This window comes from Oncorhynchus mykiss, chromosome 8 (assembly GCF_057628025.1).
Source record: "Oncorhynchus mykiss isolate SJ-2025 chromosome 8, ASM5762802v1, whole genome shotgun sequence".
Taxonomy (NCBI): domain Eukaryota; kingdom Metazoa; phylum Chordata; class Actinopteri; order Salmoniformes; family Salmonidae; genus Oncorhynchus; species Oncorhynchus mykiss.
Window position 1 is genome coordinate 44,820,134 of NC_143029.1, and position 27,367 is coordinate 44,847,500.

A 27,367-nucleotide genomic window follows, 5' to 3' on the forward strand; every position below is an offset into this window, starting at 1 on the left:
CACTGCTGCTACTCGCTGTTTTTTATCTATGCATCGTCACTTTACAAATGACCTTGGCTAATCTGTACCCAGCACATTGACTCGGTACCAGTACCCCCTTTATATAGCTTCATTATTATGTCATTATATATATATATATATACACACAGTGCCTTGCGAAAGCATTCGGCCCCCTTGAACTTTGCAACCTTTTGCCACATTTCAGGCTTCAAACATAAAGATATAAAACTGTATTTTTTTTGTGAAGAATCAACAAGTGGGACACAGTCATGAAGTGGAACGACATTTATTGGATATTTCAAACTTTTTTAACAAATCAAAAACTGAAAAATTGGACGTGCAAAATTATTCAGCCCCTTTACTTTCAGTGCAGCAAACTCTCTCCAGAAGTTCAGTGAGGATCTCTGAATGATCCAATGTTGACCTAAATGACTAATGATAACTACAATCCACCTGTGTGTAATCAAGTCTCCGTATGAATGCACCTGCACTGTGATAGTCTCAGAGGTCCGTCAAAAGCGCAGACAGCATCATGAAGAACAAGGAACACACCAGGCAGGTCCGAGATACTGTTGTGAAGAAGTTTAAAGCCGGATTTGGATACAAAAAGATTTCCCAAGCTTTAAACATCCCAAGGAGCACTGTGCAAGCGATAATATTGAAATGGAAGGAGTATCAGACCACTGCAAATCTACCAAGACCTGGCCGTCCCTCTAAACTTTCAGCTCATACAAGGAGAAGACTGATCAGAGATGCAGCCAAGAGGCCCATGATCACTCTGGATGAACTGCAGAGATCTACAGCTGAGGTGGGAGACTCTGTCCATAGGACAACAATCAGTCGTATATTGCACAAATCTGGCCTTTATGGAAGAGTGGCAAGAAGAAAGCCATTTCTTAAAGATATCCATAAAAAGTGTTGTTTAAAGTTTGCCAGAAGCCACCTGGGAGACACACCAAACATGTGGAAGAAGGTGCTCTGGTCAGATGAAACCAAAATTGAACTTTTTGGCAACAATGCAAAACGTTATGTTTGGCGTAAAAGCAACACAGCTGAACACACCATCCCCACTGTCAAACATGGTGGTGGCAGCATCATGGTTTGAGCCTGCTTTTCTTCAGCAGGGACAGGGAAGATGGTTAAAATTGATGGGAAGATGGATGGAGCCAAATACAGGACCATTCTGGAAGAAAACCTGATGGAGTCTGCAAAAGACCTGAGACTGGGACGGAGATTTATCTTCCAATGATCCAAAACATAAATCAAAATCTACAATGGAATGGTTCAAAAATAAACATATCCAGGTGTTAGAATGGCCAAGTCAAAGTCCAGACCTGAATCCAATCGAGAATCTGTGGAAAGAACTGAAAACTGCTGTTCACAAATGCTCTCCATCCAACCTCACTGAGCTCGAGCTGTTTTGCAAGGAGGAATGGGAAAAAATGTCAGTCTCTCGATGTGCAAAACTGATAGAGACATACCCCAAGCGACTTACAGCTGTAATCGCAGCAAAAGGTGACGCTACAAAGTATTAATTTAAGGGGGCTGAATAATTTTGCACGCCCAATTTTTCAGTTTTTGATTTGTTAAAAAAGTTTGAAATATCCAATAAATGTCGTTCCACTTCATGATTGTGTCCCACTTGTTGTTGACTCTTCACAAAAAAATACAGTTTTATATCTTTATGTTTGAAGCCTGAAATGTGGCAAAAGGTCGCAAAGTTCAAGGGGGCCGAATACTTTCGCAAGGCACTGTATGTGTGTGTGTATATATATATATATATATATATATATATATATATATATATATATATATATACACACACATACAGTTGACGTCTGCCGTTTACATACACTTAGGTTGGAGTCATTAAAACTCGTTTTTCAACCACTCCACAAATTTCTTGTTTAAAACCTGTTGCGACTCTAGGGGCAGTATTTTCATTTTTGGAAAAAAAACGTTCCAGTTTTAAACGGGATATTTTGTCAGGACAAGATGCTAGAATATGCATATAATTGACAGCTTTGGATAAAACACTCTAACGTTTCCAAAACTGTAAAGATATTGTCTGTGAGTATAACAGAACTGATGTTGCAGGCGAAAGCCTGAGAAAAATCCAATCCGGAAGTGCCCCATATTTTGAAAGCGCTGCGTTCCAATGAGTCCCTATTGAGCTGTGAATGTGCTATCAACCAGCTTACGCTTTCTACGTATTCCCCAAGGTGTCTACAGCATTGTGACGTAGTTTTACACATTTATGTTGAAGAATAGCTGTAGGCGGCTACATTGCGTAAGTGGTCACCTGATGGCTCCCAGGGTGACTCTCGCGTAAAATACAGAGGTAGCCATTACTCCAATCGGTCCTACTGCAAAACGAATTGTCCCGACGGATATATTATCGAATAGATATTTGAAAAACACCTTGAGGATTGATTATAAACAACATTTGCCATGTTTCTGTCGATATTATGGAGCTAATTTGGAATATTATTCGTAGTTTTCGTGACTGCAATTTCCGGGCGATTTCTCAGCCAAACGTGAAGAACAAACGGAGCTATTTCGCCTACAAAAATAATATTTTGTGAAAGAATGAACTTTGGCTATCTACCTGGGAGTCTCGTGAGTGAAAACATCCGAAGTTCATCAAAGGTAAACAATTTTATTTGATTGCTTTTCTGATTTGTGACAAGGTTGCCTGCTGCTAGCAAGGCATAATGCTATGCTAGGCTATTGATAAACTTACACAAATGCTTGTCTAGCTTTGGCTGTAAAGCATATTTTGAAAATCTGAGATGACAGGGTGAATAGGAATATGTCTAGGGATATATATGTCTAGGGATATTTATGTCCGTTGCGTTATGCTAATTAGTTTCAGGCGATGATTACGCTCCCGCATGCGGGATGGGGAGTCAGTAGAGGTTAACCTTTTGCGTATAGGGGGCAGTATTTTCGTTTTTGGCTAAAAAACATACCAATTTGAAAATGCCTATTTCTCAGCCCCAGAAACTAGAATATGCATATTATTGTCAGATTAGGATAGAAAATACTCAAGTTTCCAAAACTGTAAAAATATTGTCTGTGAGTATAACAGAAGTGATATTGCAGGCGAAAACCTGAGGAAAATCCAAACAGGAAGTGCCTCTTATTTTGAAACCCTTCTGTTCCTATGCATACCTATCCTCCATTTAAAGGGATATCAACCAGATTCCTTTTTCTATGGCTCCCCTAAGGTGTCAACAGTCTTTAGACATAGTTTCAGGCTTTTATTTTGAAAAATTAGCGTGAAAGATCACATTGCATAAGTGCATAGGTGGGGGCTGTCAGAGTGGATTTTGCGCTACCGAGTAAAGTGGCCATTGTTCCTTCCGTTGTTATTGAAAAACCTACACACCCGGTTGATATATTATCGAATATATATTTTAAAAACAACCTGAGGATTGATTATAAAAAACGTTTGACATGTTTCTGTGGACATTATGGATATTATTTGGAACTTTCATCTGCGTTGTCGTGACGGCTCTTTCCTGGGGATTTCTGAACATAACGATATTTTCTGTATAAATATAATCTTTATGGAACAAAAGGAACATCCAAAGATCATCAAAGGTAAACTATTATTTTGATAGCTTTTCTGATTTTCGTGACCTAGCTACTTAATGCTTAGTGTACATAATGTTTTTCTGTGCCATCGATAAATTTACACAAACGCTTGGATTGCTTTCGCTGTAAAGCATCATTTCAAAATCTGAGACGACAGGTGGATTAACAAAAGTCTAAACTGTGTTTTGCAATATTGCACTTGTGATTTCATGAATATTAATATTTTTTTGTAATATTATTTGACTGTGGCGCTATGCTATTCACGGCGCTATGCTGACGAAAATGATCCCGCTACAGGGATGGGTAGCGTCAAGAAGTTAACAAACTAGTTTTTCCAAGTTTATTAGGACATCAACTTTGTGGATGATGCAAGTAATATTTCCAACAATTGTTTACAGACAGATTATTTCACTAATAATTCACTGTATCACAATTCCAGTGGGTCAGAAGTTTACATACACTAAATTGACTGTAGCTTGAAACAGCTTGGAAAATTCCAGAAAATTATGTCATGGCTTTAGAAGCCTCTGATAGGTTAATTTACATAATTTGAGTCAATTGAAAGTGTACCTGTTGATGTATTTCAAGGTCTACCTTCAAACTCAGTTCCTTTTTGCTTGACATCATGGGAAAATCTAAAGAAATCAGCCAAGATCTCAGAATTTTTTTTTGTAGACTTCCACAAATCTGGTTCATCCTTGGGAGCAATTTCCACACGCCTGAAGGTACCACGTTCAAATGTATAAACATCATGGGACCACGCAGCAGCCATACCGTTCAGGAAGGAAACGCGTTCTATCTCCTAGAGATGAATGTACTTTGATGCGAGCAGTACAAATCAACCCCAGAACAACCGCAAAGGACCTTGTGAAGATACTTATTTTAACTTAGTATAATACATCAATAACATTTATTTGAGGCTAAATTGATAATGAAAAAACAAAATGTTGGAGAAGAAAGTAAAAGTGCAATATGTGCCATATAAGAAAGCTAACGTTTCAGTTCCTTGCTCAGAACATGAGAACATATGAAAGCTGGTGGTTCCTTTTAACATGAGTCTTCAATATTCCCAGGTATGAAGTTTTAGGTTGTAGTTATTATAGTAATTATATGACTATTTCTCTCTATACCATTTGTATTTCATTCACCTTTGACTATTGGATGTTCTTATAGGCACTTTAGTATTGCCAGTGTAACAGTATAGCTTCCGTCTCGCTTCCCTGGGCTCGACTCAGTTTGCTCTGAGTTACAAGTTTTAACAAGTTACATATTTTCCTGAAATGAACTTGTTCACAATTGTCCAATTCATCCATTAATACAGAGCATTCGGAAAGTTTTCAGACCCCTTCACGTTTTCCACATTTTGTTATGTTACAGCCTTATTCTAAAATTGATTAAATAGTTATTTTATCCTCATCAATCTAGACACAATATCCCATAATGAAAAAGCAAAAACAGGTATTCTGACATTTTTGCAGATTTACTAAAAATACAAAACTGAAATAACACATTTAAATAAGTATTCAGATCGTTTGCTCAGTACATTGTTGAAGCACCTTTGGCAGCGATTACAGCCTCAAGTCTTTTTGGGTATGACACTACAAGCTTGGCACACCTGTATATGGGGAGTTTCTCCTATTCTCTGCAGATCCACTCAAGCTCTGTCAGGTTGGATGGGGAGCATCGCTGCACAGCTATTTTCAGGTCTCTCCAGAGATGTTTGATCACGTTCGCTTTGGCTGGGCCACCCAAGGACATGCAGTCTTGTTGGAAGGTGAACCTTCGTCCTGAGCGCTCTGGAACAGGTTTCTGTACTTTCCACCGTTCATCTGTCCCTTGATCCTGACTCATCTCCCAGTGCCTGCAGCTGATAAACAACGCCACCACCATGCTTCATTGTAGAGATGGTGCCAGTTTTCCTCCAGATGTGACTCTTGGCATTCAGGCCAAATAGTTCAATCTTGGTTTTGTCAGACCAGAGAATCTTGTCTCATTATCTGAGAGGGGCCTTTTGGAAAACTTACATTAAAATGTTAACTTTTTAAAAATTAAAACTAATTTCACTACGTGGATGGCGATATCAAGTAGTATGCCAAATAACCTTAATCATAGTTGCAGTTACTACAGGCCCACACACAACTTCCAAGTGAACCATCTCTTTCATTAAACAATCAGTTGACATTACTAAACTGACAATGAAATACAGTAAGCACAACAACCAACATGCTTAACAGTCTTCAAGGACCAGAATAAGGAAATTCTTATTAGAATATGCCACCAAAGATCTAACTCTGCCTCCCTTGACTCCTATCCCTAGTTGAGAACACCAATCATCACTATTGCGATTTTTGTCATGGTTCTGCCATTAGATCACTATAAATTCAAACCACTGTAAATTCACATCGTGCTACTTCCTGTCTTTGCCAGTTGTCTTGAAAAGAGAAGTCACTCAATGACTTGAGATATTTCTGAAACAATGACATGCATTTAATAGGGGGCACAACATACTTTACAATAATAAAAAAGAGGAACAGGACGTGTGTGGGGGGGAGGGGGGGGCAATACCTACAACAGTATAAAAACAAACCATCAGTTTTAGCAATTCTACCTCTCATCAACTTAAAAAACCTAGCTGTTTTGCGACTCTCGAAGCTCTGCTTGAGTTGTTTTACAAACATCCAGGTTGTAACGTGTGAACCTGCAGACTTTAGGCATTTATAAAGGCTGTGAGTTATGAGCTGTTATAAATGCTTGGCCTGTCTAATGTACTATGGAGCGATTTAAGGACACTTTAAGTGCATTCATAATGAATTTTAAATAGTTGACTCATAGAAGGTGTGGAAAAAGTAGGGCCGGCAGGCTAAATTGTTCCAACACATAAAGGAGAGCGGGGTATGTTGATCCCTTTTTTACATACAGCATCTCTACGTCAAGGGAAATATACTATTCTTTCTAACAATATCTACATATATTTCAGGATGTTGTGTACCTTATCCCTGGAAATAATCAGAATTCATGTAAAATTAACAGTTTTCAAAACATAGCTTGTCCAACTTGAGCATAGGGACAGGGTAAGTTGAGCCGCCTTGAGGTAAGTGCGTAATGGTGTCGTGTGACAGGGGTGATGGTGCTTGTAGGTCAAAGTTTAATTCATGGAATTGGTGGTGTGGTATATTGTTTCTTTACTGTATGCCTATATTCAGATTTATATATCTCTGATCAATATCACTTACCTTTCCATTTGTTGACCAGTTGTTTGGGACATTGATGTTGTTTCGATGTGCCAATTCGTAAGCAGGTTCTCTGAATTTGAGACTACTATAAGCCCATGAAAATGATCTGTGAGATTCTTGATATATTTGGCAAGCTCAGACTCCATATCATCAGATAAGACCTTATGTGCTTCTGCTATCATAGCCTCTCTTTTGCACAGGAACATCCCACATGAAAAAATACTACAATTTGCTATAGAATGCTACAATACTTAATATAGAATTAGGTAGTAAACAGTCTTATGGCTTGGGGTAGAAGCTGTTAAGGAGTGTGATGGCCATTTTTAAGTTTGTGCTTTTCTAAATAACCAATTTCTGTGTTCTATTCATGTGGTTTTCTAATAACCAATTTCTGTGTTCATGCAAGTGACGGATTGAACAAATCCTCACTATCAGTATCTGCAATTTGGCAGTACACCCACAACCTTGTTTAGAGAAAGGTCTCAGCTTCGAGAGAAGAAGCATGGTGAGGTATTGGTGACCCGGTATTGGTCGGTCACATAAATGAAGCAAACTTGTATGATTAATTAATTATGAACGATGAATAAGCTAAATCCGGCAAATATAACCTGTCTGTATATAAGGGAACTAACAGGACTGCCCCAGGTGTAGCTCCTGATCAACATCTACTTAGTGCATTGAGTTTTCTTTAACCTTTATTTTACTAGGCAAGTCAGTCTTATTTACAATGATGGCCTAGGAAACTGCCTTGTTCAGGGGCAGAACGACAGATTTTTACCTTGTCAGCTTGGGGATTCAATCTTGCAACCTTCCGGTTACAAGTCCAACGCTCTAAACACTAGGCTACCTGCCGAGTTGGTTGGAACCTCTCCAGCGCACTGATAATAATGGTTATTTTAACATTGAGTGTCTCTGTGTAGAATTTCCACGACGCCTAGTGCATAGCAAGTAACGACGAGAATTGTTGAAGATGCACATGGGGTAATAAGGGAGATTTCCGTGTGTGTTTGGGATAGTACTTAGTGGATGTGAAAATTATGTGATTGTGAGATATGACCTATTAAGCTGATTGGAAATTATTACTAATTTGGATAATAACCTGATTGATATAAATGTGGATTTAAGCTGATTGAAATTTGGATTATAAATGGATTGAAATTAGTACTATTAAGATTGAAATTTGGATAATAAGCTGATTGATTTAAATGTGGATATTAAACTGATTGAAATTTGGATAACGAGATTGAAATATGGATAATAAGCTGATTGAAATTTTGCTATAACGTACTAAGTGAATTAGAGAGCTGTCAGGGGCTGCAGTGTCAATGTGGAGTGAATGTGAGCTGAGTTTTCCTCTTCTGTAACATTATCCACCACCGCCCATCATAGTCTGGGAGTAGTAGCACGAGTTATTGAGCACGATATGTTTTATATGTATAGGAAGTAGCGGCAAGAGAACCGTTGAAGATACATGTTGTAATGTACCTCCCGGGCTGCTGCACTGTGATCGTTGCTGCGGTGTGACATGAATAACCAAAGATTTAACGTTATATAAGGATTCTGTATAGAGATATGAAAGAACAGAGTATTATTCCTGAATATGCTGTTAAAAAGAACACTAGTGAATATAAAAAACCCTGTATGAATAGAACACTATTGAAGAGGAGGAATTTGTGATGTAACACAAATGTATAATGGGTTACTAGAGATAAAGTAACATAATATTGAGAATTATGGGTTACTAGAGATCTGATGAAGTAACAATAGAAACAATTATAATAATATACCGACGTTGCCAAAGGTTTTGAGAATGACACAAATATTGATTTCAGTCTGCTGCCTCAGTTTGTATGAGGGCAATTTGCATATACTCCAGAATGTTATGAAGAGTGATCAGATGAATTGCATGAAAATGAACTGAATCCCCCCAAAAGATTTCCACTGCATTTCAGCACTGCCACAAAAGGACCAGCTGACATCATGTCTGTGATTCTCTTGTTAACACGGGTGCGAGTGTTGATGAGGAGATCACTCTGTCATGCTGATTGAGTTCGAATAACAGCTGGATGCTTCAAAAGGAGGGTGCTTGGAATCATTGTTCTTCCTCTGTCAAACATGGTTACCTGCAAGGAAACACGTGCCGTCATCATTGCTTTGCACAAAAAGGGCTTCACAGGAAAGGATATTACTGCCAGTAAGATTGCGCCTAAATCACTCATTTATCAGAACATCAGGAACTTCAAGGAGAGCGGTTCAATTGTTGTGAAGGTTTCAGGGTGACCAAGAAAGTCCAGCAAGCGCCAGGACCGTCTCCTAAAGTTGATTAAGCTGCGGGATCGGGGCACCACCAGTACAGAGCTTGCTCAGGAATGGCAGCAGCCAGGTGTGAGTGCATCTGCACGCACAGTGAGGCGAAGACTTTTGGAGGAAGGCCTAGTGTCAAGAAGGGCAGCAAAGAAGCCACTTCTCTCCAGGAAAAACATCAGGTACAGACTGATATTCTGCAAAAGGTACAGGGATTAGACTGCTGAAGACTGGAGTAAAGTCATTATCTCTGATGAATCCCCTTCCCGATTGTTTGGGGCATCCGGAAAAAAGCTTGTCTGGAGAAGACAAGGTGAGCACTACCATCAGCCCTGTGTCATGCCAACAGTAAAGCATCCTGAGACCATTCATGTGTGGGGTTGCTTCTCAGCCAAGGGAGTTGCTCACTCACAGTTTTGCCTAAGAACACAGCCATGAATGAAGAATGGTGCCAAAACATCCTCCCATCCATCCAGGAACAGTTTGGTGATGAACAGTTCCTTTTCCAGCATGATGCAGCACCTTGCCTTAAGGCAAAAGTGATAACTAAGTGGCTCGGGGAACAAAACAATGATATTTTGGGTCCATGGCCAGGGAACTCCCCAGACCTTAATCCCATTGAGAACTTGTGGTCAATCCCCAAGAGGTGGGTGGACCAACAAAAACCCACAAATTCTGACAAACTCCAAGCATTGATTATGCAAGAATGTGCTGCCAACATTCAGGATGTGGCACAGAAGTTAATTGACAGCATGCCAGGGTGGATTGCAGAGGTCTTGAAAAAGAAAGGTCAACACTGCAAATACTGACTCTTTGCATCAACTTCATGTAATTGTCAATAAAAGCCTTTGACACTTATGAAATGCTTGTAATTATACTTCCGTATTCCATTGTAACATCTGACAAAAATATCTAAAGACACTGAAGCAGTAAACTTTGTGGAAATTAATATTTGTGTCATTATCAAAAATTTGGGCCACAATTGTACAACTTGCACACCCACACGTAGACGTGCACTACCGTTCAAAAGTTTTGGGTCACTTAGAAATGTCCTTGTTTTTTTGTCCATTAAAATAACTACAAATTGATCAGAAATACAGTGTAGACGTTGTAAATTGCCATTGTAGCTGGAAACTGATGATTTCTTATTGAATATCTACATAGGTGTAAAGAGGCCCGTCACCATCACTCCTGTTTTCCAATGGCACGTTTTGTTAGCTAATCCAAATTTAGAATTTTAAAAACGGCCAGAAATGAAGACCTTTCTTCTGAAACTTGTCAGTCTATTCTTGTTCTGAGAAATGAAGGCTATTTCATGCGAGAAATTGCCAAGAAACTGAACATCTCGAACAACGCTGTGTACTACTCCCTTCACAGAACAGCGCAAACTGGCTCTAACCAGATTAGATTGAGGAGTGGGAGGCCCTGGTGCACATCTGAGCAAGAAGACAAGTACATTAGTGTCTAGTTTGAGAAACAGATGCCTCACAAGTCCTCAACTGGCGGCTTCATTAAATAGTACCCACAAAACACCAGTCTCTACGTCAACAGAGAAGAGGCGACTCTGGGATGCTGACCTTCTAGGCAGAGGTCCTCTGTCCAGTGTCTGTTCTTTTGCCCATATTAATATTTTATTTTTATTGGCCAGTCTGAGATATGGCTTTTTCTTTGCAACTCTGCCTTGAAGGCCAGCCAGGATCCTGGAGTTGTCTCTTCACAGTAATTTGAAGAAGTAAATGTTTCAATACAAGATCACATGGCGAACAGAGGGATTGAGCATTGGGACTGATATTAAATTAGAGGCCGCCATCTGGTGTTTGGTTAGAAATAAGCTTCCTGTGGAACAATAGATAACCGCCAATGCTCACTAAACAAAAAACAGACTAAGGGACACAGTTGGGAAATTTGGGACAGAGGTATGAATAATAATGGTAAGAGACGTTTTTGGCAATTACTAATTATTATTAATCAATAGTTTGGGTAGAACCAGTAATTTAAGTAAGAATGTAATCTAAAACACTGATCTGTTTCCATTACGTGGAACTGTGTCCAGAATATGTAGATCCAAGTAAAAGTTTAGGGACAGACTATTGAGTTGATAAGCCAGCACCAACTTTTTGAATGGTTCTTTGTCTCTCCCTTTTGAGGGGCTTTGACAGGAGCCTTTTGGACCTCGACTTGGCGCTCTGGTACCACTTGCCAATGCGGTAGCAGAGAGAACAGTCTATGACTTGGGTGACTGGAGTCTTTGACAATTTTTGTGGCCTTCCTCTGACACCGCCTAGTATAGAGGTCCTGAATAGCAGGAAGCTTGGCCGCAGTGATGTACTGGGCCGTACGCACTACCCTCTCTAGGGTCTTACGGTCAGATGCCGAGCAGTTGCCATACCAGGTGATGCAAGCGGTCAGGATGCTCTCAATGGTGCAGCTGTAGAACGTTCAGTCTTCTGATGTTGGTGTTGTCGTGCCTTCTTCACAACTGTCTTGGTGTGTTTGGACCATGATAGTTTGTTGGGGATGTGGACACCAAGGAGCTTGAAACTCTCGACCCGCTCCACTACAGCCACGTCAATGTGACTGAACTTGTTCTGGATTTACTGACATTCATGTCTTAAAGTAATGATAGGCTGTTGTTTTTCCTTGCTTGTTTGAGCTGTTCTTGCCATAATATGGACTTGGTATTTTACCAAGTAGGGCTAATCTTCGGTATACCGTCACAACACAACTGATTGGCTCAAACGCATTAACAAGGAAAGAAGCTCCACAAATTAACTTTTAACTTGAAATATTGTCTGATTAATTACATTTGATGTTTGATATAGAGGAAGTATATTACCAATCACTTAAACATGTTAAATAACGATCTCTTACCTAGCTTGATGACTGTGGTCATTTCTGCTGTTAGAATAAAAAGAACTGTTTCGAAGGGTCGGGGGTCATGCTACATTATGCTTTAAGTGGCAAGACACATTTTGGTGGGGGAGGACCCCAGACCCCCCTGCCAGTTTCTGTCCCCCCCCACCTCTTAAACCAAAGCTATGCCCCTGGTTACACAATCATTCATGCATAGTGACACACTATTAATAACCATGTTCTTCTCTCTTTGGGATGTGTGTGGTGTCACGGCAACAGAATGGTGACAGTAGAGAAGCCTTATATCTAAGCTGCACGAGAATGAATTTCACTCAACTTTATAGAATTTTCCCCGGTAGTTAAAACCTCTTACTTCTACCCCCTCCTTTTTCGAACATTCTGTTAAAAATCGCGCAACTTTTCAGCGTCCTGCTACTCATGCCAGGAATATAGTATATGCATATGATTAGTATGTGTGGATAGAAAACACTCTGAAGTTTCTAAAACTGGTTAAATCACGGCTGTGACTATAACAGATCGTGTGTTTCATTGAAAAACGCAAGAAAAATTGCTCTCTGCAAGCTAAAAATAATTTCCATAAGTCACTTCCACGAGTTGTTAAAAGAGGACAAAATGTAATATCGACCTGCATGCAATTCATACAAATTCCACACGATGTCGCCATTGTCGTCATTTTCAATTGAATTAATTGTTGGAAAATCCATCTATCTGTCATCCGTTTCTTCCAGTCTTCACCTGGATGTTGTTAATGTAGACATTGGCAGCCATTGATTTGCAAACGAGGAGCTATTGAATATACATCGCCCTGTAATCATTTTGATAGATTATAAACGTTTACTAATACCTAAAGTTGGATTACAAAAGGATTTCGAAGTGTTTTGTGAAAGTTTATCGTCGACTTTTTTAATTTAAAAAAATTACGCAGCGTTTAAAAACAATGTTTTTTTCTGAATGACACAGCTTCCATACAAAGCTATTTTGGGTATATATGGACCGATTTAAACGAAAAAAAGACCCAATAGTGATGTTTATGGGGCATATAGGAGTGCCAAGAAAGAAGCTCGTCAAAGGTAATGAATGTTTTATATTTTATTTCTGCGTTTTGTGCTGCGTCGGATAAGCAGAGTCTTTGTTTACGTCGCATTCAGGCATTTTCAGGTGGTGCATGCTATCAGATAATACCTTCTCATGCTTTCGCCGAAAAGCATTTTAAAAATCTGACTTGCTGGCTAGGTTCACAACGAGTGTAGCTTTAATTCAATACCCTGCTTGTGAATTTTGATCAAGGTTTGAGTTGTAACGAGTACATTTAGCATTTAGCGTAGCGCATTTGCATTTCCAGGTGTCTACTTGAGACATCTGCGTCTCAAGTAGAATCAAGAAGTTAACACTATCAATGTTTCCCTTTACTGTGGTAATTGTGATTGAATCAATTCTTATTAGCCACTTTCAATGCAACACACAAAGAAAAATAACTATGCATGACTTAGTATGCAAAACTAACTATGCAAGACATTTTGTTGTAGGCTGAACGCATCAAGAGTAGGATTCTATTGCATTGACAGGCATGACTCAGGCCCATACTCGACACAGACCGGTGCCCCATAACCAATCAGCTGCTGTGTTGTATTTTGAGACTGGCTTGAATAAGCTAAGTAGCCAATAGGCAGAGCGTAGCATAATTTGTCTGATTCTCTTTAATAATGGTATGGGAATAATAATGCATTTTATTTTGTAAAGTGGTTTCTTGCATCAAACACCACAACATTTTCAGTCACCACGTCTGAAGTACAAGTGGTGAAAAGATTAAGGTCAAGCCCTGCATGTTTTTTTTTCAAAACTGTCATGGAATGTAGGGGCTTCCGAGTGGTGCAGCGGTCTAAGGCACTGCATCTCAGTGCTAGGCGTCACTACAGATCCTGCTTCTTCTTCTTCTTTGGACTTCATATGGCGGTTGGCAACACTTTAAGGTGCATTACCACCACCACCACCACCAGCTGGATGGGAGTGTGAACCACAGTTCTTCTTTCAATCACCCACGTGGGTATATGCTCCTAAAAACCAATGAGGAGATGGGAGAGGCGGGACTTTAGCGCCTGGCTACACAGACACTCATTAAACCGCTCTGGGATATGTGGGACGGTAGCGTCCCACCTCGCCAACAGCTTGTGAAAGTGCAGGGCGCCAAATTCAAAAGAACAAAATCTCACTATTAAAATTCCTCAAGCATACAAGTATTTTACACCATTTTAAAGATACAATTCTCGTTAATCCAGCCACAGTGTCTGATTTCAAAAAGGCTTTACAGTGAAAGCACCACAAACGATTGTTAGGTCACCACCAAGTCACAGAAAAACACAGCCAATTTTCCAGCCAAAGAGAGGAGTCACAAAAAGCACAAATAGAGAAAATGTATCACTAACCTCTGATGATCTTCATCGGATGACACTCATAGGACTTCATGTTACACAATACATGTATGTTTTGTTCGCTAAAGTGCATATTTATATCAAAAAATCTAATTTTACATTGGTGCATTACGTTCAGTAGTTCTAAAACATGCCGTGATTGTGCAGAGAGCCACATCAATTTACAGAAATACTCATCATATATCTTGATGAAAATACAAGTGTTACACATGGAATTAGAGATATACTTCTCCTTAACCTCTAGCGACGAGCAATCCCGTATCCGGGAGCGTAATCATAGCCTCAAGTGCATTACCATAACGCAACGTTTCCTATTCATGAAAATCGCAAATGAAATAAATATATTGAAACACAAGCTTAGCCTTTTGTTAACAACACTGTCATCTCAGATTTTCTAAATATGCGTTACAGCCAACGCTAGACAAGCATTTGTGTAAGTTTAGCATGGCATAATGCTATGCTAGGCTGTGCTGGCAGCAGGCAACATTTTCACAAAAATAAGAAAAGCAACCAAATTAAATCATTTACCTTTGAAGAACTTCAGATGCTTTCACTCAGGAGACTCCCAGTTAGATAGCAAATGTTCCTTTTTTCCAAAAATTAATATTTTTGGAGGCGAAAAACGTCACGTTTGTTCATCCTGCTTGCTGAGAAATCGACCGAAAATACTTCAACTATAACGCCAAACTTTTTTGAAAAATGTTCTCCATAATATCGACAGAAACACGGCAAACATTGTTTAGGATCCATCCTCAAAGTGTTTTTAACATATGTATTCAATAATATATCCGTGGAGGCAGTTGGTTTCTCATAAGAAACTATTGGAAAAATGGCTACCTCAGTATTTTACGCAACGTTTTCTCCCGGAGACACCATGCGTCCACTCGCCCTATATGGTCTCTTACAGCCATTCTCCAATGGAAATGCCTAAAAAGACGTCACAATTCTGCAGACACCTTGGGGAAAACGTGGGAAACGTAAGCTGACTCCTAGCTGCTTCACAGCCATATAAGGAGTCATTGGCATGAGACTGTTTCAAAAAATGCGGCACTTCCTGATTGGATCTTTATCTGGGTTTCGCCTGTAACATCAGTTCTGTGGCACTCACAGACAATATCTTTGTAGTTTTGGAAACGTCAGTGTTTTCTTTCCAAAGCTGTCAATTATATGCATAGTCGAGCATCTTTTCGTGACAAAATATCTTGTTTAAAACGGGAACGTTTTTCATCCAAAAATTAAAATAGCGCCCCCTATATCCAAGAAGTTAATGCAACCGTTGTCAGATTTTTAAAAAATGTTACGGAAAAAGCAAACCATGCAATAGTCTGAGTACAGCGTTCAGACAACAAAGCAGCCAAAAAGATATCCTCATATTGTGTAGTCAACATTAGTCAGAAATAGCATTATAAATATTCACTTAACTTTGATGGTCTTCATCAGAATGCACTCCCAGAAATATCAGTTCCAGAATAAATGTTTGATTTGTTCGATAAATTATGAACTTTATGTCCAAATAGCTTCTTTTGTTAGGGCGTTTGGTAAACAAACGCTCGTTCAGGTCCAGCCGAACGTCGGACGAAAAGTTATATTACAGGTCGTAGAAACTTGTCAAACTAAGTATAGAATCAATCTTTAGAATGTTTTTATCATAAAGAGTTGCAAAACTACAAACCTCAGATTTCCCACTTCCTGGTTGGATTTGTCTCAGGTTTTCACCTGCCATATGAGTTCTGGTATACTCACAGACATCATTCAAACAGTTTTAGAAACTGCAGAGTGTTTTCCATCCAATACTACTAATACTATGCATATATTAGCATCTGGGACAGAGTAGCAGGCAGTTTACTCTGGGTACCTTAGTCATCCAAGCTACTCAATACTGGCCCCCTGTCACCAAGAAGTTAACGCATGTGAGCAGTTTGGATGAAATTATTGAATAACATGTACGTCGTGTACATTTATTTTCCAATGCTCGCTTACGTAACGTGAGTGGTGTGGTCAGCATGTCAGTTCACAGTAAACATGCGGTGGAAGTTGCACAGAATATTCAAAGTTCAAGTTTGCTCTCAGCAGGCCTGAAATTAGCTCAGTGCCAAATGTTTTTTTGAGAGAACATTGTTTACCTAACTTTAGCTGAAAGGTGTTGCCGGTATCAAAGCCAAAACTTGTATTTCTGCCTAACGACCTATTAATAGTTTTGGTAAAGTTCTGCCTAGATGATCATTTCAGCACCATTCAATTGGGACCGCTTTGATGTCAGTTTTTTTTCTCTTCACTGAATCTCCATTTGGATATTGGTTAGGCTACAATTGGGCTGGGGAAAAGTTGAGGTGAGTGCTGCTCATGATTATCTTGTCTAGTTGGCTCATTTATTAGAACATTTTTCCTGCATGTTATGTAGTTTAACAAGTGGAGGGTAGGAGAGAGATGAAACGTGGATAAAGAAAACATGGGCTATGTTTCAAAATATCACTGTTTTACATGACAGCGGTGACAAGTTGGGAGAAATGGGAGAAATATTATTAGTATTTTATTCTACTATTGTAACGGGTATGCTAGGAGTCAGGAAGCAAGTACAGTGAGTGAATTTAATGAATAAACGAACATGGAACAAAACAAGAAACACGAGTAGCGTACAGACATGAAACATATAAACAGAAACAATAACGCCTCAGAAAAGAACCAAAGGGAATGACAGATATAGGGAGGTAATCAGGAAGGTGATGGAGTTCAGGTGAGTCTCATGAGGCGCAGGTGCACATAACGATGGTGGCAGGTGTGCGTAATGATGAGACAACCGGCGACGTCGAGCGCCCGAGAGTGGGAGAGGGAGTAAACGTGACAGCACCCCCTCCCTGACGCCAGGCTCCAGCCACCGGACGACTATCCTGAGGACCAGGAGCGGGCGGGTCGCTTTTGCTGAGGCGTGGGAACCTGTAGAGCCACCTGATGCGTGAGAACCTGTAGAACCAGCTGAAGCATGGTAGCCTGACGAGCCAGCTGGGACGACGTCGACCAGAGGGACGATCCCGAGGACCAGGAGTGGGCCGGTCGCTTCTGCTGAGGCGCGGGAGCCTGACGAGCCGGCTGAGGCGCGGGAGCCTGACGGGACCCGGCCGAGGCACGGGAGCCGGCCGAGGCATCGCCGGTTGCTTCAGCAGCGGCACTTGGAAGAGATCCCTGATGCTTCCCCTTGGTGAGGCGTTATTCTGTAACGTGTATGCTCGGTGTCGGGAAGCAAGTACAGAGAGTGACTAATTTAATAAATAAACAAACATGGGACAGAAACACAAAAAGCGTACAGACATGAAACAGGAACAGTCAATAACGCCTGGGGAAAGAACCAAGGGGAGTGACAGATAAAAGGGAGGTGATGGAGTCCAGGTGAGTGTCATGAGGCGCAGGTGAGCGTAACGATGGTGGCAGATGTGCGTAATGATGAGACACCTGGCGACGTCGAGTGCCAGAGAGGGGGAGGGGGAGTAAATGTGACAATTATATTATATTCTTACTATAACACGTACTGTATGTGTGTTGACTGTGATCGAGTAGGTTTGTCTTGTCTGTTTAATGAACAAAATAAGGAACTGTTGATTTTATTCATATGGACATAATTCAACTCAAAATATGTAATTCTGTTTTGAAAATACATTTTATTCGACGTATGTTTCTTAGGTCCTGCCTGAACAAATTAATCATGGACTTCTTTTTGATGGTGTATATTCAATGGATTTATTCAAATAGACGCCCACCCACATCTGCACACCACTATTACCACTCCTCAACGGCATGCCCGCATGCACATGGGAGGTATAACATGCATATGCAGGCAAGAATGTGATAAAAAATGGGCCTGTTTGTAATGGGGTAATATAGACATAGCCCCATTTGTTTTGTGGTGTGTAGTCTGTCTCATTTCAACATTTTACATTTTGGACTGAATTGAGCTGAAATTAACCCCCTCTAACCTTGCAGAGGTAGACTTTATGGGAAATGTTCATGTGCTTATTAAACTCAAAAACATTGATTGGTTCTGATCTTAGTGTCACAACTCAGTCTCTACATCTGTAACCTGTTGATACTGATGTACAAGTAAAGAGCTCAGAGTGACAGGGTGGTTTTGACTTGACCTGAAAACAAAGATGTTTGGGCCAGTATCAGAAGAATGCTAATATTTGTCAGCAAGAGTTTAAGAAAAGCATGGGAAATAAACAGCCAAGGAAAAAAATGCAATCTCTGGTCCCATTTAACATGCAATGTACATACATGATAGCGGCATAGAAATTGTAAATTAAATATACTTGTACATCTGAGGGTTCAAATCAAATGGTCCAATTATATTTAAAAGAAAAAAGCTACAATATACTGTATTTGCAAAGAATCCCTTTAATCCATTTCAAACATTTTAGCCTCACCTCTACTACTTCGTCGTAGCTCTGAGTTGGTCATGGTGGGGGATTTCAATACCTTGGTAACTGAAGCCTGTGGAATCCCTACTAATTCTGGTTTTGATATTAGGGTCTTTACTTCTGGGCTGTGAGGCATGAAAGACATGTATTGTTCACTCAGAGACAGGTAGATGACGGAGCTTCTAATCCTGCAACAAAAACAAAACTGGCATTGTCTGAACTAGATTGCTTCCCCTGAAAAAGGCAGCAATAGTGTGGTGCATCACAACACTTGATAGTACCTGATATCTTTCAGCAAACAGACCGACGGCAATATACTATAAACCTATACTGTACCTGTAATCTTAGCCTATATGAGCTTTGAAAACTGATAGTTGGCCACTAACATACTGTATGTGATGGAATTGTGATGAATTTCTGCTTCACCTTATGCAATACAGTTAAAGAATGGGCCATAATGGGGTCTAATACTACAAGCTTGTAGTAGTTGATCTGCTGCAATTATAAGCATGTTAAAGGGTAAGTAGCATAAACATAACCATATGCAACATATTGTCACGTTGGTATGAATGAGTCGTGAGACAGGCGCAGGAATGCGTAATATTTTTTAAAAAATTATATCCAAATTACAGCGTGCCGTGTAAAGGCATGGGGACAAAGACCAAACAAACACTATACAATGCACAACCCACAAACCCAAACAAAAGAGCGAGGAGTACCTCGAATAAATAACACCGGCGCACAATGATAAACACACGGGACGAGACCCGTAATCATCTGCGCAATCCACAAATGGCACAAAAGCCAAAACACAGCACAGGTACTCACACGAACCAACGGACATTGTACCAATAACCAACAGGACACTGGTAAACCAAGGGCACACTAATACAATTACTAATCACTGGGAATAGGGGGCAGGTGTGCGTAATGAAAGTTCTAGAGCGATCCGTGACACATGGATTTGCACAAGTATACGTATCAAAAGTCCCAATGCAAAGTTACACCTCGATTTTCAATTTACGTAAGACTGATCAGAAAAAGAAATTGCAGGGTGTGACGCAATATGGAGAACTCAGCAAGCCAGCCTATTCCCTATAATGTAAACTCCAACAGAAATAACTTCAAATTAAACAAATTTTTTTGCACTCATGACTACTAGTTTCAATTACATTTTCAGCCAACTTTTCAGCTAACTTACAAGCAAATTATTGTTACAAATCAGCTTGCAATGTTCCTTGCCTGAGCTAACTAGCCTGCTAACGTTAGCCCTACTAGCCTGCTAATATTAGCACTTGCTAACGTTAGCAATGTATGATTCAGCCAGTTGCTATCAACACCTAGCTCACAGATACATAAAAGTAAATCAAATATTTGGAAATACACAACGCCATTTAACCAGTTTTCAAAAAACGTTACTGGTATATGCAGTTATCTTAGCCAGTTAACTAGCCTAGCTAGCCAACCAGAGAATACCACCAACTAGTCAGGCAGGAACCCACAAACACACACAAAAAAAGCCAGCAGAGAGAGCGGAGGTTTACCGATTGATGGCCGTGTTAGCTACCGAAGAAGAGTCAAGCAGAAAGGCGCTTCAGACGGAGAGGCCTTTTCACCGGCCGAGGGAGAGTCAGCTAATCCAGTAGCGATATAGTGGGATAAATCCAAAGAAGATATTTTTCAGAGGTAATAATCCAGAGGTGGCATTGGGCACAAGTCAACAATAAGAAGGCAATCAGAGGAAGGCTCCAGCAGATGGCAATGATCACAACAGCACAGTCAGTTAGCTACTGTAGTGCGCTAGTACTAAGCCATTGTTGGAAAACTTGGGTAGCCTACTTCACAGAGAAGAGTTCGTAAAGTTGACCAAACAAGGTGGAGAACGCGAAACAAATTAGGACGAGGTACTAATTAATTAGAGCAGGTAAGAATTATTTTTCTCTTTCCTTTTGAGCCAGAGGCAAGCCTACCGGTGTAGGAGAAGTCAGAGCAGCTGAGCAGGATCATGCAGCGCCCACGTGTGGGGAATCTGATTGGTTGTTTACATCACACCTTGGTGGAATGTAGCTCACCACTGCCAACACTCTGCATGGCTTGTGGCTAACATTAGCCAACTAACACAGAGTAGATTCGCCATATGAAGTTGAGAAATAGTGCATTGTGAGTAGTTTAAATGATATCTGGAAATAAGTTCAATAAATATGCAAATCCCCCAAAACATAACTATGTTTGTAGTTATAAGCTCAGCAAAAAAAGAAACATCCTCTCACTGTCAACTGTGTTTATTTTCAGCAAACATAACATGTGTACATATTTGTATGAACATAACAAGATTCAACAACTGAGACATAAACTGAACAAGTTCCACAGACATGTGACTAACAGAACTGGAATAATGTGTCCCTGAATAAAGGGGGAGTCAAAATAAAAAGTAACAGTCAGTATCTGGTGTGGCCATCCGCTGCATTAAGTACTGCAGTGCATCTCCTCCTCATGGACTGCACCAGATTTTCCAATTCTTGCTCTGAAATGTTACCCCACTTTTCCACCAAGGCACCTGCAAGTTCCCGGACATTTCTGGAGGTAATGTCCCTAGCCCTCAACCTCCGATCCAATAGGTCCCAGACGTGCTCAATGGGATTGAGATCCGGGCTCTTCACTGGCCATGGCAGAACAATGACATTCCTGTCTTGTAGGAAATCGCGTACAGAACGAGCAGTATGGCTGGTGACATTGTCATGCTGGAGGGTCATGTCAGGATGAGCCTGCAGGAAGGGTACCACATTTTGGGGCGGCAGGGTAGCCTAGTGGTTAGAGAGTTGGACTAGTAACTGAAAGGTTGCAAGTTCAAATCCCCAAGCTGACAAGGTACAAATCTGTCATTCTGCCCCTGAACAGGCAGTTAATCCACTAGGCTGTCATTGAAAATAAGAATTTGTTCTTAACTGACTTGACTAGTTAAATAAAGGTAAAATCTTTTTTTTTTTTTATAAAAAAAGATGAGGGAGGAGGATGTCTTCCCTGTAATGCACAGCGTTGAGATTGCCTGCTATGACACACCGCCCCAGACCATGATGGACCCTCCACCTAATGCTCATTCCGTCAATGATAAACACGAATCCGACCATCCCCCCCCTAGTGAGACAAAACAGCAACTCGTCAGTGAAGAGTACTTTTTGCCAGTCCTGTCTGGTCCAGCGACGGTGGGTTTGTGCCCGTAGGTGACGTTGTTGCCGGTGATGTCTGGTGAGGACCTGCCTCTCTCAGCCTATTGCGGACAGTCTGAGCACTAATGGAGAGATTGTGCGTTCCTGGTGTAACTCGGGCAGTTATTGCCATCCTGTACCTGTCCCGCAGGTGTGACGTTCGGATGTACCGATCCTGTGCAGGTGTTGTTACACGTGGTCTGCCACAGCGAGGATGATCAGTCCGTCAGGTGCATGTTCATTAATTATGTATGGTTCATTGAACAAGCATGGAAAACAGTGTTTAAACCCTTTACAGTGAAGATCTGAGAAGTTATTTGGATTTTTACGAATGATCTTTGAAAGACAGGGTCCTGAAAAAGGGTAATATCGGTAACCAGATCATGACTACAACTAAGTTACTACACTATGTTGTTACGTTTGTGAGTAGAAACTCATGCTTTCTATGCTTTCTACCCTTTTTAATGGTGACCATTCATTCAATAGTCATGAGTGTGGCAGGGTCAATCTAGCAAAAGTGTTTAATTGCTTGCAATATCTGGCCCTTATGTAAGTGACATTAATAACTGAAAACAAAAATGGCCTCCCGAGCTAGCTGTGTCACTAGAGATTCTGGGTTTGAGTCCAGGCTCTGTCGCAGCCGGCCGCGACTGGGAGGCCCAAGGGTTGGCGCACAATTGGCCCAGCGTCGTCAGGGTTAGGGGAGGGTTTGGCCGGCAGGGATGTTCTTGTCCTATCGTGCACTAGCGACTACTGAGGCGGGCCCGAGCGCAGTGCATGCTGACACAGTCGCCAGGTGCACGGTGTTTCCCCCGACACATTGGTGTAGCTGGCGTCCGGGTTAAGTGGGCATTCTGTCAAGAAGCAGTGCGGCTTGGTTGGGTTGTGTTTCGGAGGACGCACGGCTCTCGACCTTCGCCTCTCCCGAGTCCGTATAGGAGTTGCAGCGATGGGACAAGACTGTAACTACCAATTGGATACCACGAAATCGGGGAGGAAAAGGGGTAAACTTTTTTTTATTTTTATGGATGCAAAGATAAATGCATCTGTCAGCACAAATATTTAATTAAAAAATATATATTCTATATTTTCTCTCAACTCCTATTCTCTCTATCGTCCTCTCTCACAGGCTCTGAACAGGGGTATTGCAGCGGTCAAAGAGGATGCAGTTGAGATGCTGGCAAGCTACGGCTTGGCCTACTCCCTAATGAAGTTCTTCACAGGGCCTATGAGTGACTTCAAGAACGTGGGCCTGGTGTTTGTCAACAGCAAACGCGACCGCTCCAAAGCCGTGCTGTGCATGGTCACCGCCGGGATGATAGCGCTCATCTTTCACGTTCTCATCGGTGAGCTGATTTATCACAAGTTATAATAAGGCAGGACAGTTGTTCTAAGTTCATGAGGTGTATAATTAATGTTTTTACTAAATCTATATATTTTATTAGTGAAATTACCAATGAGCTGCAGGGAATCTTTCATTTTTCCATGCTTATCTCTGCTTTCTTTCCTTTCCTTTGTCTTTTACTGTATTTATTTACACAAAGTATCACGAGTCTGGATAAAATATAACCAAATATGGCATTCTGCATCTATATTTATATTTAGCAAGCTATACAAATGTTCTTAACACTAGAACCACTGGGCCTCAAGAGATCCCCCTTCAAGCTAATGAGCAGTCATTCTGTCTACAACATTCTAACAGCGTAATTAATACATTTCATATATGCTATCACAAAAATAATAATTTGTTTGTGTTTATGAAGGTAAGATTAGAATACGATTATTATAATTTTGTAGTAACACAATAGCATTTTCTTTAGTTTGTTACTGTAGGACATTTGTAAAAACTAAAAACCACTTAAAACACCAACGTTCTAGTGTTCAATGTTAACCTTGGAGTGCCTTTTTTACAACTATGAAACAGAAAGCATATGTTTTGGAATACAGTAACAGCTTATTTTTAGAACAAAATTTAAAAAATACCTCAACCACCAAGAAGCACAGTCAGCAAGAACCACGGTGATGAAAATATCAGTAGCCTTAACGTCACCATAAGTACAAATTGTGCAAAGTGTGCTGATAGTCGGCCGTAGCATTGTCACCGGCTTGTTCGATCCAACCATGCTGTCCCTTCCTTGATCCTGTTTCACACAGCAAAATCAATGGTGTACATATAACTCTGAAACATATGAGTCCAACTGAACTGGTGTTAAAATAACACTTTTGAAAGTCTTAACGATTTAACTCTGTTACAGTGTTCTCCATTCAATTCTTAAAATGTTCAAGATTGTGGTGTTAGCATTGGCATCCAGCCAGAGTGAGGATATCCAACAGTTGGATTCTTTATTCACCCGCAACCTGCATTCACAATGACTGTCAGGGTCAGGAAAGTTTTTACGAAGGCTACCTGATTAATTTCTTCCCCACCATCGGAGTCGTTTTTATTCAGATTTTGTCAATTACGCACACTCTCACTGTGTACGGCAAGTAGGCCAGAGTAGACTGATAGGAGAAGGAGGGGCAAAGGGAAAAATATTTTTTTAAATGGCATGCCCTCCTTAAACTGGTTATAACTACAGTTTTTTGTTTCTGATATTAAGATTCTAACAACGATGTTGTGCTATATAGACTTATTTAAGAAAAGTCAAGGACGGAGGGGGTACTTAAACAATTGCAGAGTAATAAAATTAATACACTCATGAGCAGTCCAAATGACTGCTTTAGCCATTCTAGTGTGACACTACGTTTCTCTCTGCATTACCAATGTTAGCATAACTTCACACTGAAATAAACACTGTTGCAAATGCTCCAGACAGTACTCATCAAGCTTCTTTCTAGAGTCTCCATTATGTGAAAGAATGTTTCCCCAATGATAAGACTGAACACATTTTAATAGGAATGAGACCAAATGTGTCATAGGTTGTACTTTTCCTCCACAAAGACAAACTCTGGTTATAAACACTCCACAAAGGAACAGTGTGCGCAGAGCATGATATGAATGTACACCATGTTTACATTGAGATTCTTTCCATGTGACAATATCATTTGTGTTTCTTCTCATGGAAAGGGGACATGTAACTAAATGCCATTTGCAATCACAAAATGAAAACATTAACAGAATAAGGTGCCTCTAATTCTAATGTAATTTTAACATTGAGCTCAGCATTAAACACCGATGTTCAAAATACCATGCTGTAAGTCCTTCAAACTCAACTCTGGACCTCGACCTGTTTTTCATTTTTCCCCTCTAATCCGGGACTGATTTGGACCTGGGACACCAAATGGGTGTAATTAATTATCAGGTAGAACAGAAAACCGGTAGGCTCTGGACCTCGTAGGTTAAGACTTGAATACCCCTGCTGTAGGTGGTTCCATTGGAGCACATGCAAAAAAAATTAAGGTGGGTTGGAACTTCCTGATTTGGCCTCATTTTTTAGCTTGTTAATTATGAAATGCAGCAGCCATGACTGAAGCCAAATGATAGTTGTCATGGAGATGGTGATTTGAGGTTGGTGTTTCTTGGGTGTCTTTGCCATTCAATCACAACAAACAAGGGTACTGAGTAGTGACAGCAAGATAGGCTTAGCTATGGAGGACTTCTCCGCTAGAGCCCTGCACAGGCATTCATTTTAAAGGGCCATTTCAGAATTGGTTGATGATGATGTCATTGGAAACATATTTTTTACTACAAAACATTTTCACATTGTGACTGACCCCCTCGTTTCGGTCTTATGTAGAAATGTTTGAAATAATGTTTTTTACATTGGATAAAAGTATAGACTCAGAGCTACAAAATGGTATATCATACACTGCAGTTGAGGAACAATGGGAAAGTAATTCTGCTTAGAAAGTGGATAAACTTGTAACCCCATTTCAGAGAAAATGTCCATTGAATATGTTGGTACACATACTGGAGAGCTCTTCTTTGTCTACACCTATTCAGCATCATTCACACTCTCTTAAGCCTTAGCCCCACCCATCTCTAACGATTTTCATGTGAGGCTATGTACTAAACAGAGTGAGTAGGATAGTGTATGTAGTAAACAACCAAAGATTTCAAGAGTAAACATTGTTTAAGTAGGAGCCTACAATAGTCCTTGGCCTACTTTCCAAGATGGCGCAGCAGCAAGAAGTGTTTGTTTTCAACCCATGTAAACATTTTGTATTTTTTGTATAATTTTTTTTTCTCGACCTTATAACTGGAACTTCCATCAAAGGCTAGCCATCAGAAGCTAGCCAGCTAATTAGCTACTAGCTATTTGTCATTGTTAGCCACTGCTAGCAGTCTTTACCTTTAGCTCGGACACCAGCCGCTTTAGCCCGGAAAATACCTGCCAGTCTGCACAGTGCGATATCAGCCCTGAGCATATCGGACTGCTTTTTTTCCACTACATCATCGGATTCCTGCCGCAAGCTCTGGACCATTACACCGGATCTTTGCAGCTATCTAGCTGCTACCGAGTGGCTACTGTGGCTAACGCCCTTGTCCAAAAGCATGCACCAGTTAGCCTCGAGCTAGGCCAATCTCCCGACTAGCAAACTAAGTACACTAACTACAATACCTCTCTTTCCAATTGGCCTGGACAATTTGTCGACACAGAGCCCCGCCGATCCATCATGATTGGTCTGCTGACGCAATTCGGCCGATGTGCTCTGAACCGGCCTCTGCGTCGTGGATGTTGGTGATGATCCATCTGCTAGCCCCGGCCCGCTAGCTTCCTGAACGCCGTGTCTCCCACTCGCCTAGCGTAGTAATCGACTACTGAACGGCTCCCTGTTTCATCTATTGCTGCTCATTGGACCCTATGATCACTCGGCTACACAGCTGATGCCTGCTGGACTGTTCATTAACATGGAACTTAATTTTGTTTATCAGGCCCTGTGTGTAGCTAACTGACCCGCTCTGCCCATTCATCGCCATTTACCCATTGTTATTCTCCTAGCTGTTTACGCGTTGTTGTCTTAGCTCTCCCAATCAACACCTGTGATTGCTTTATGCCTTTCTCTAATGCCAATATGCCTTGTATACTGTTGTTTAGGGCAGCTTTCATTGTTTTATTTTACTGTGGAGCCCCTAGTTCTGCTCAACATGCCTCAGATGGCCCCCTTATCCCCACCCCCCACACATGCGGAGACCACACCCAGCTTAACTGGTTGCAATCGACTGTAGAGATAGCCTGCAGAGGTCTGTCATACTATCCAGTTCTATGCCCAAACAGTTCGAGCTTCTACTTTTAAAAATCCATCTCTCCAGAAATAAGTCCCTCACTGTTGCCGCTTGTTTTAGACCCCCCTCAGTTCCCAGCTGTGCC

General features: G+C 40.8%; 1 protein-coding gene across 1 annotated transcript in view; it reads left to right on the top strand.

Moving 5' to 3' along the window:
* Nucleotides 1-27,367, top strand: part of ankhb (ANKH inorganic pyrophosphate transport regulator b) — an 86,402-nt gene that overhangs the window by 4,120 nt on the left and 54,915 nt on the right. The window contains exon 2 of the mRNA XM_021612594.3: nucleotides 23,185-23,401. Within this exon, the coding sequence (XP_021468269.1) occupies nucleotides 23,185-23,401 (217 nt within the window). The remainder of the gene's footprint in view (nucleotides 1-23,184; nucleotides 23,402-27,367) is intronic.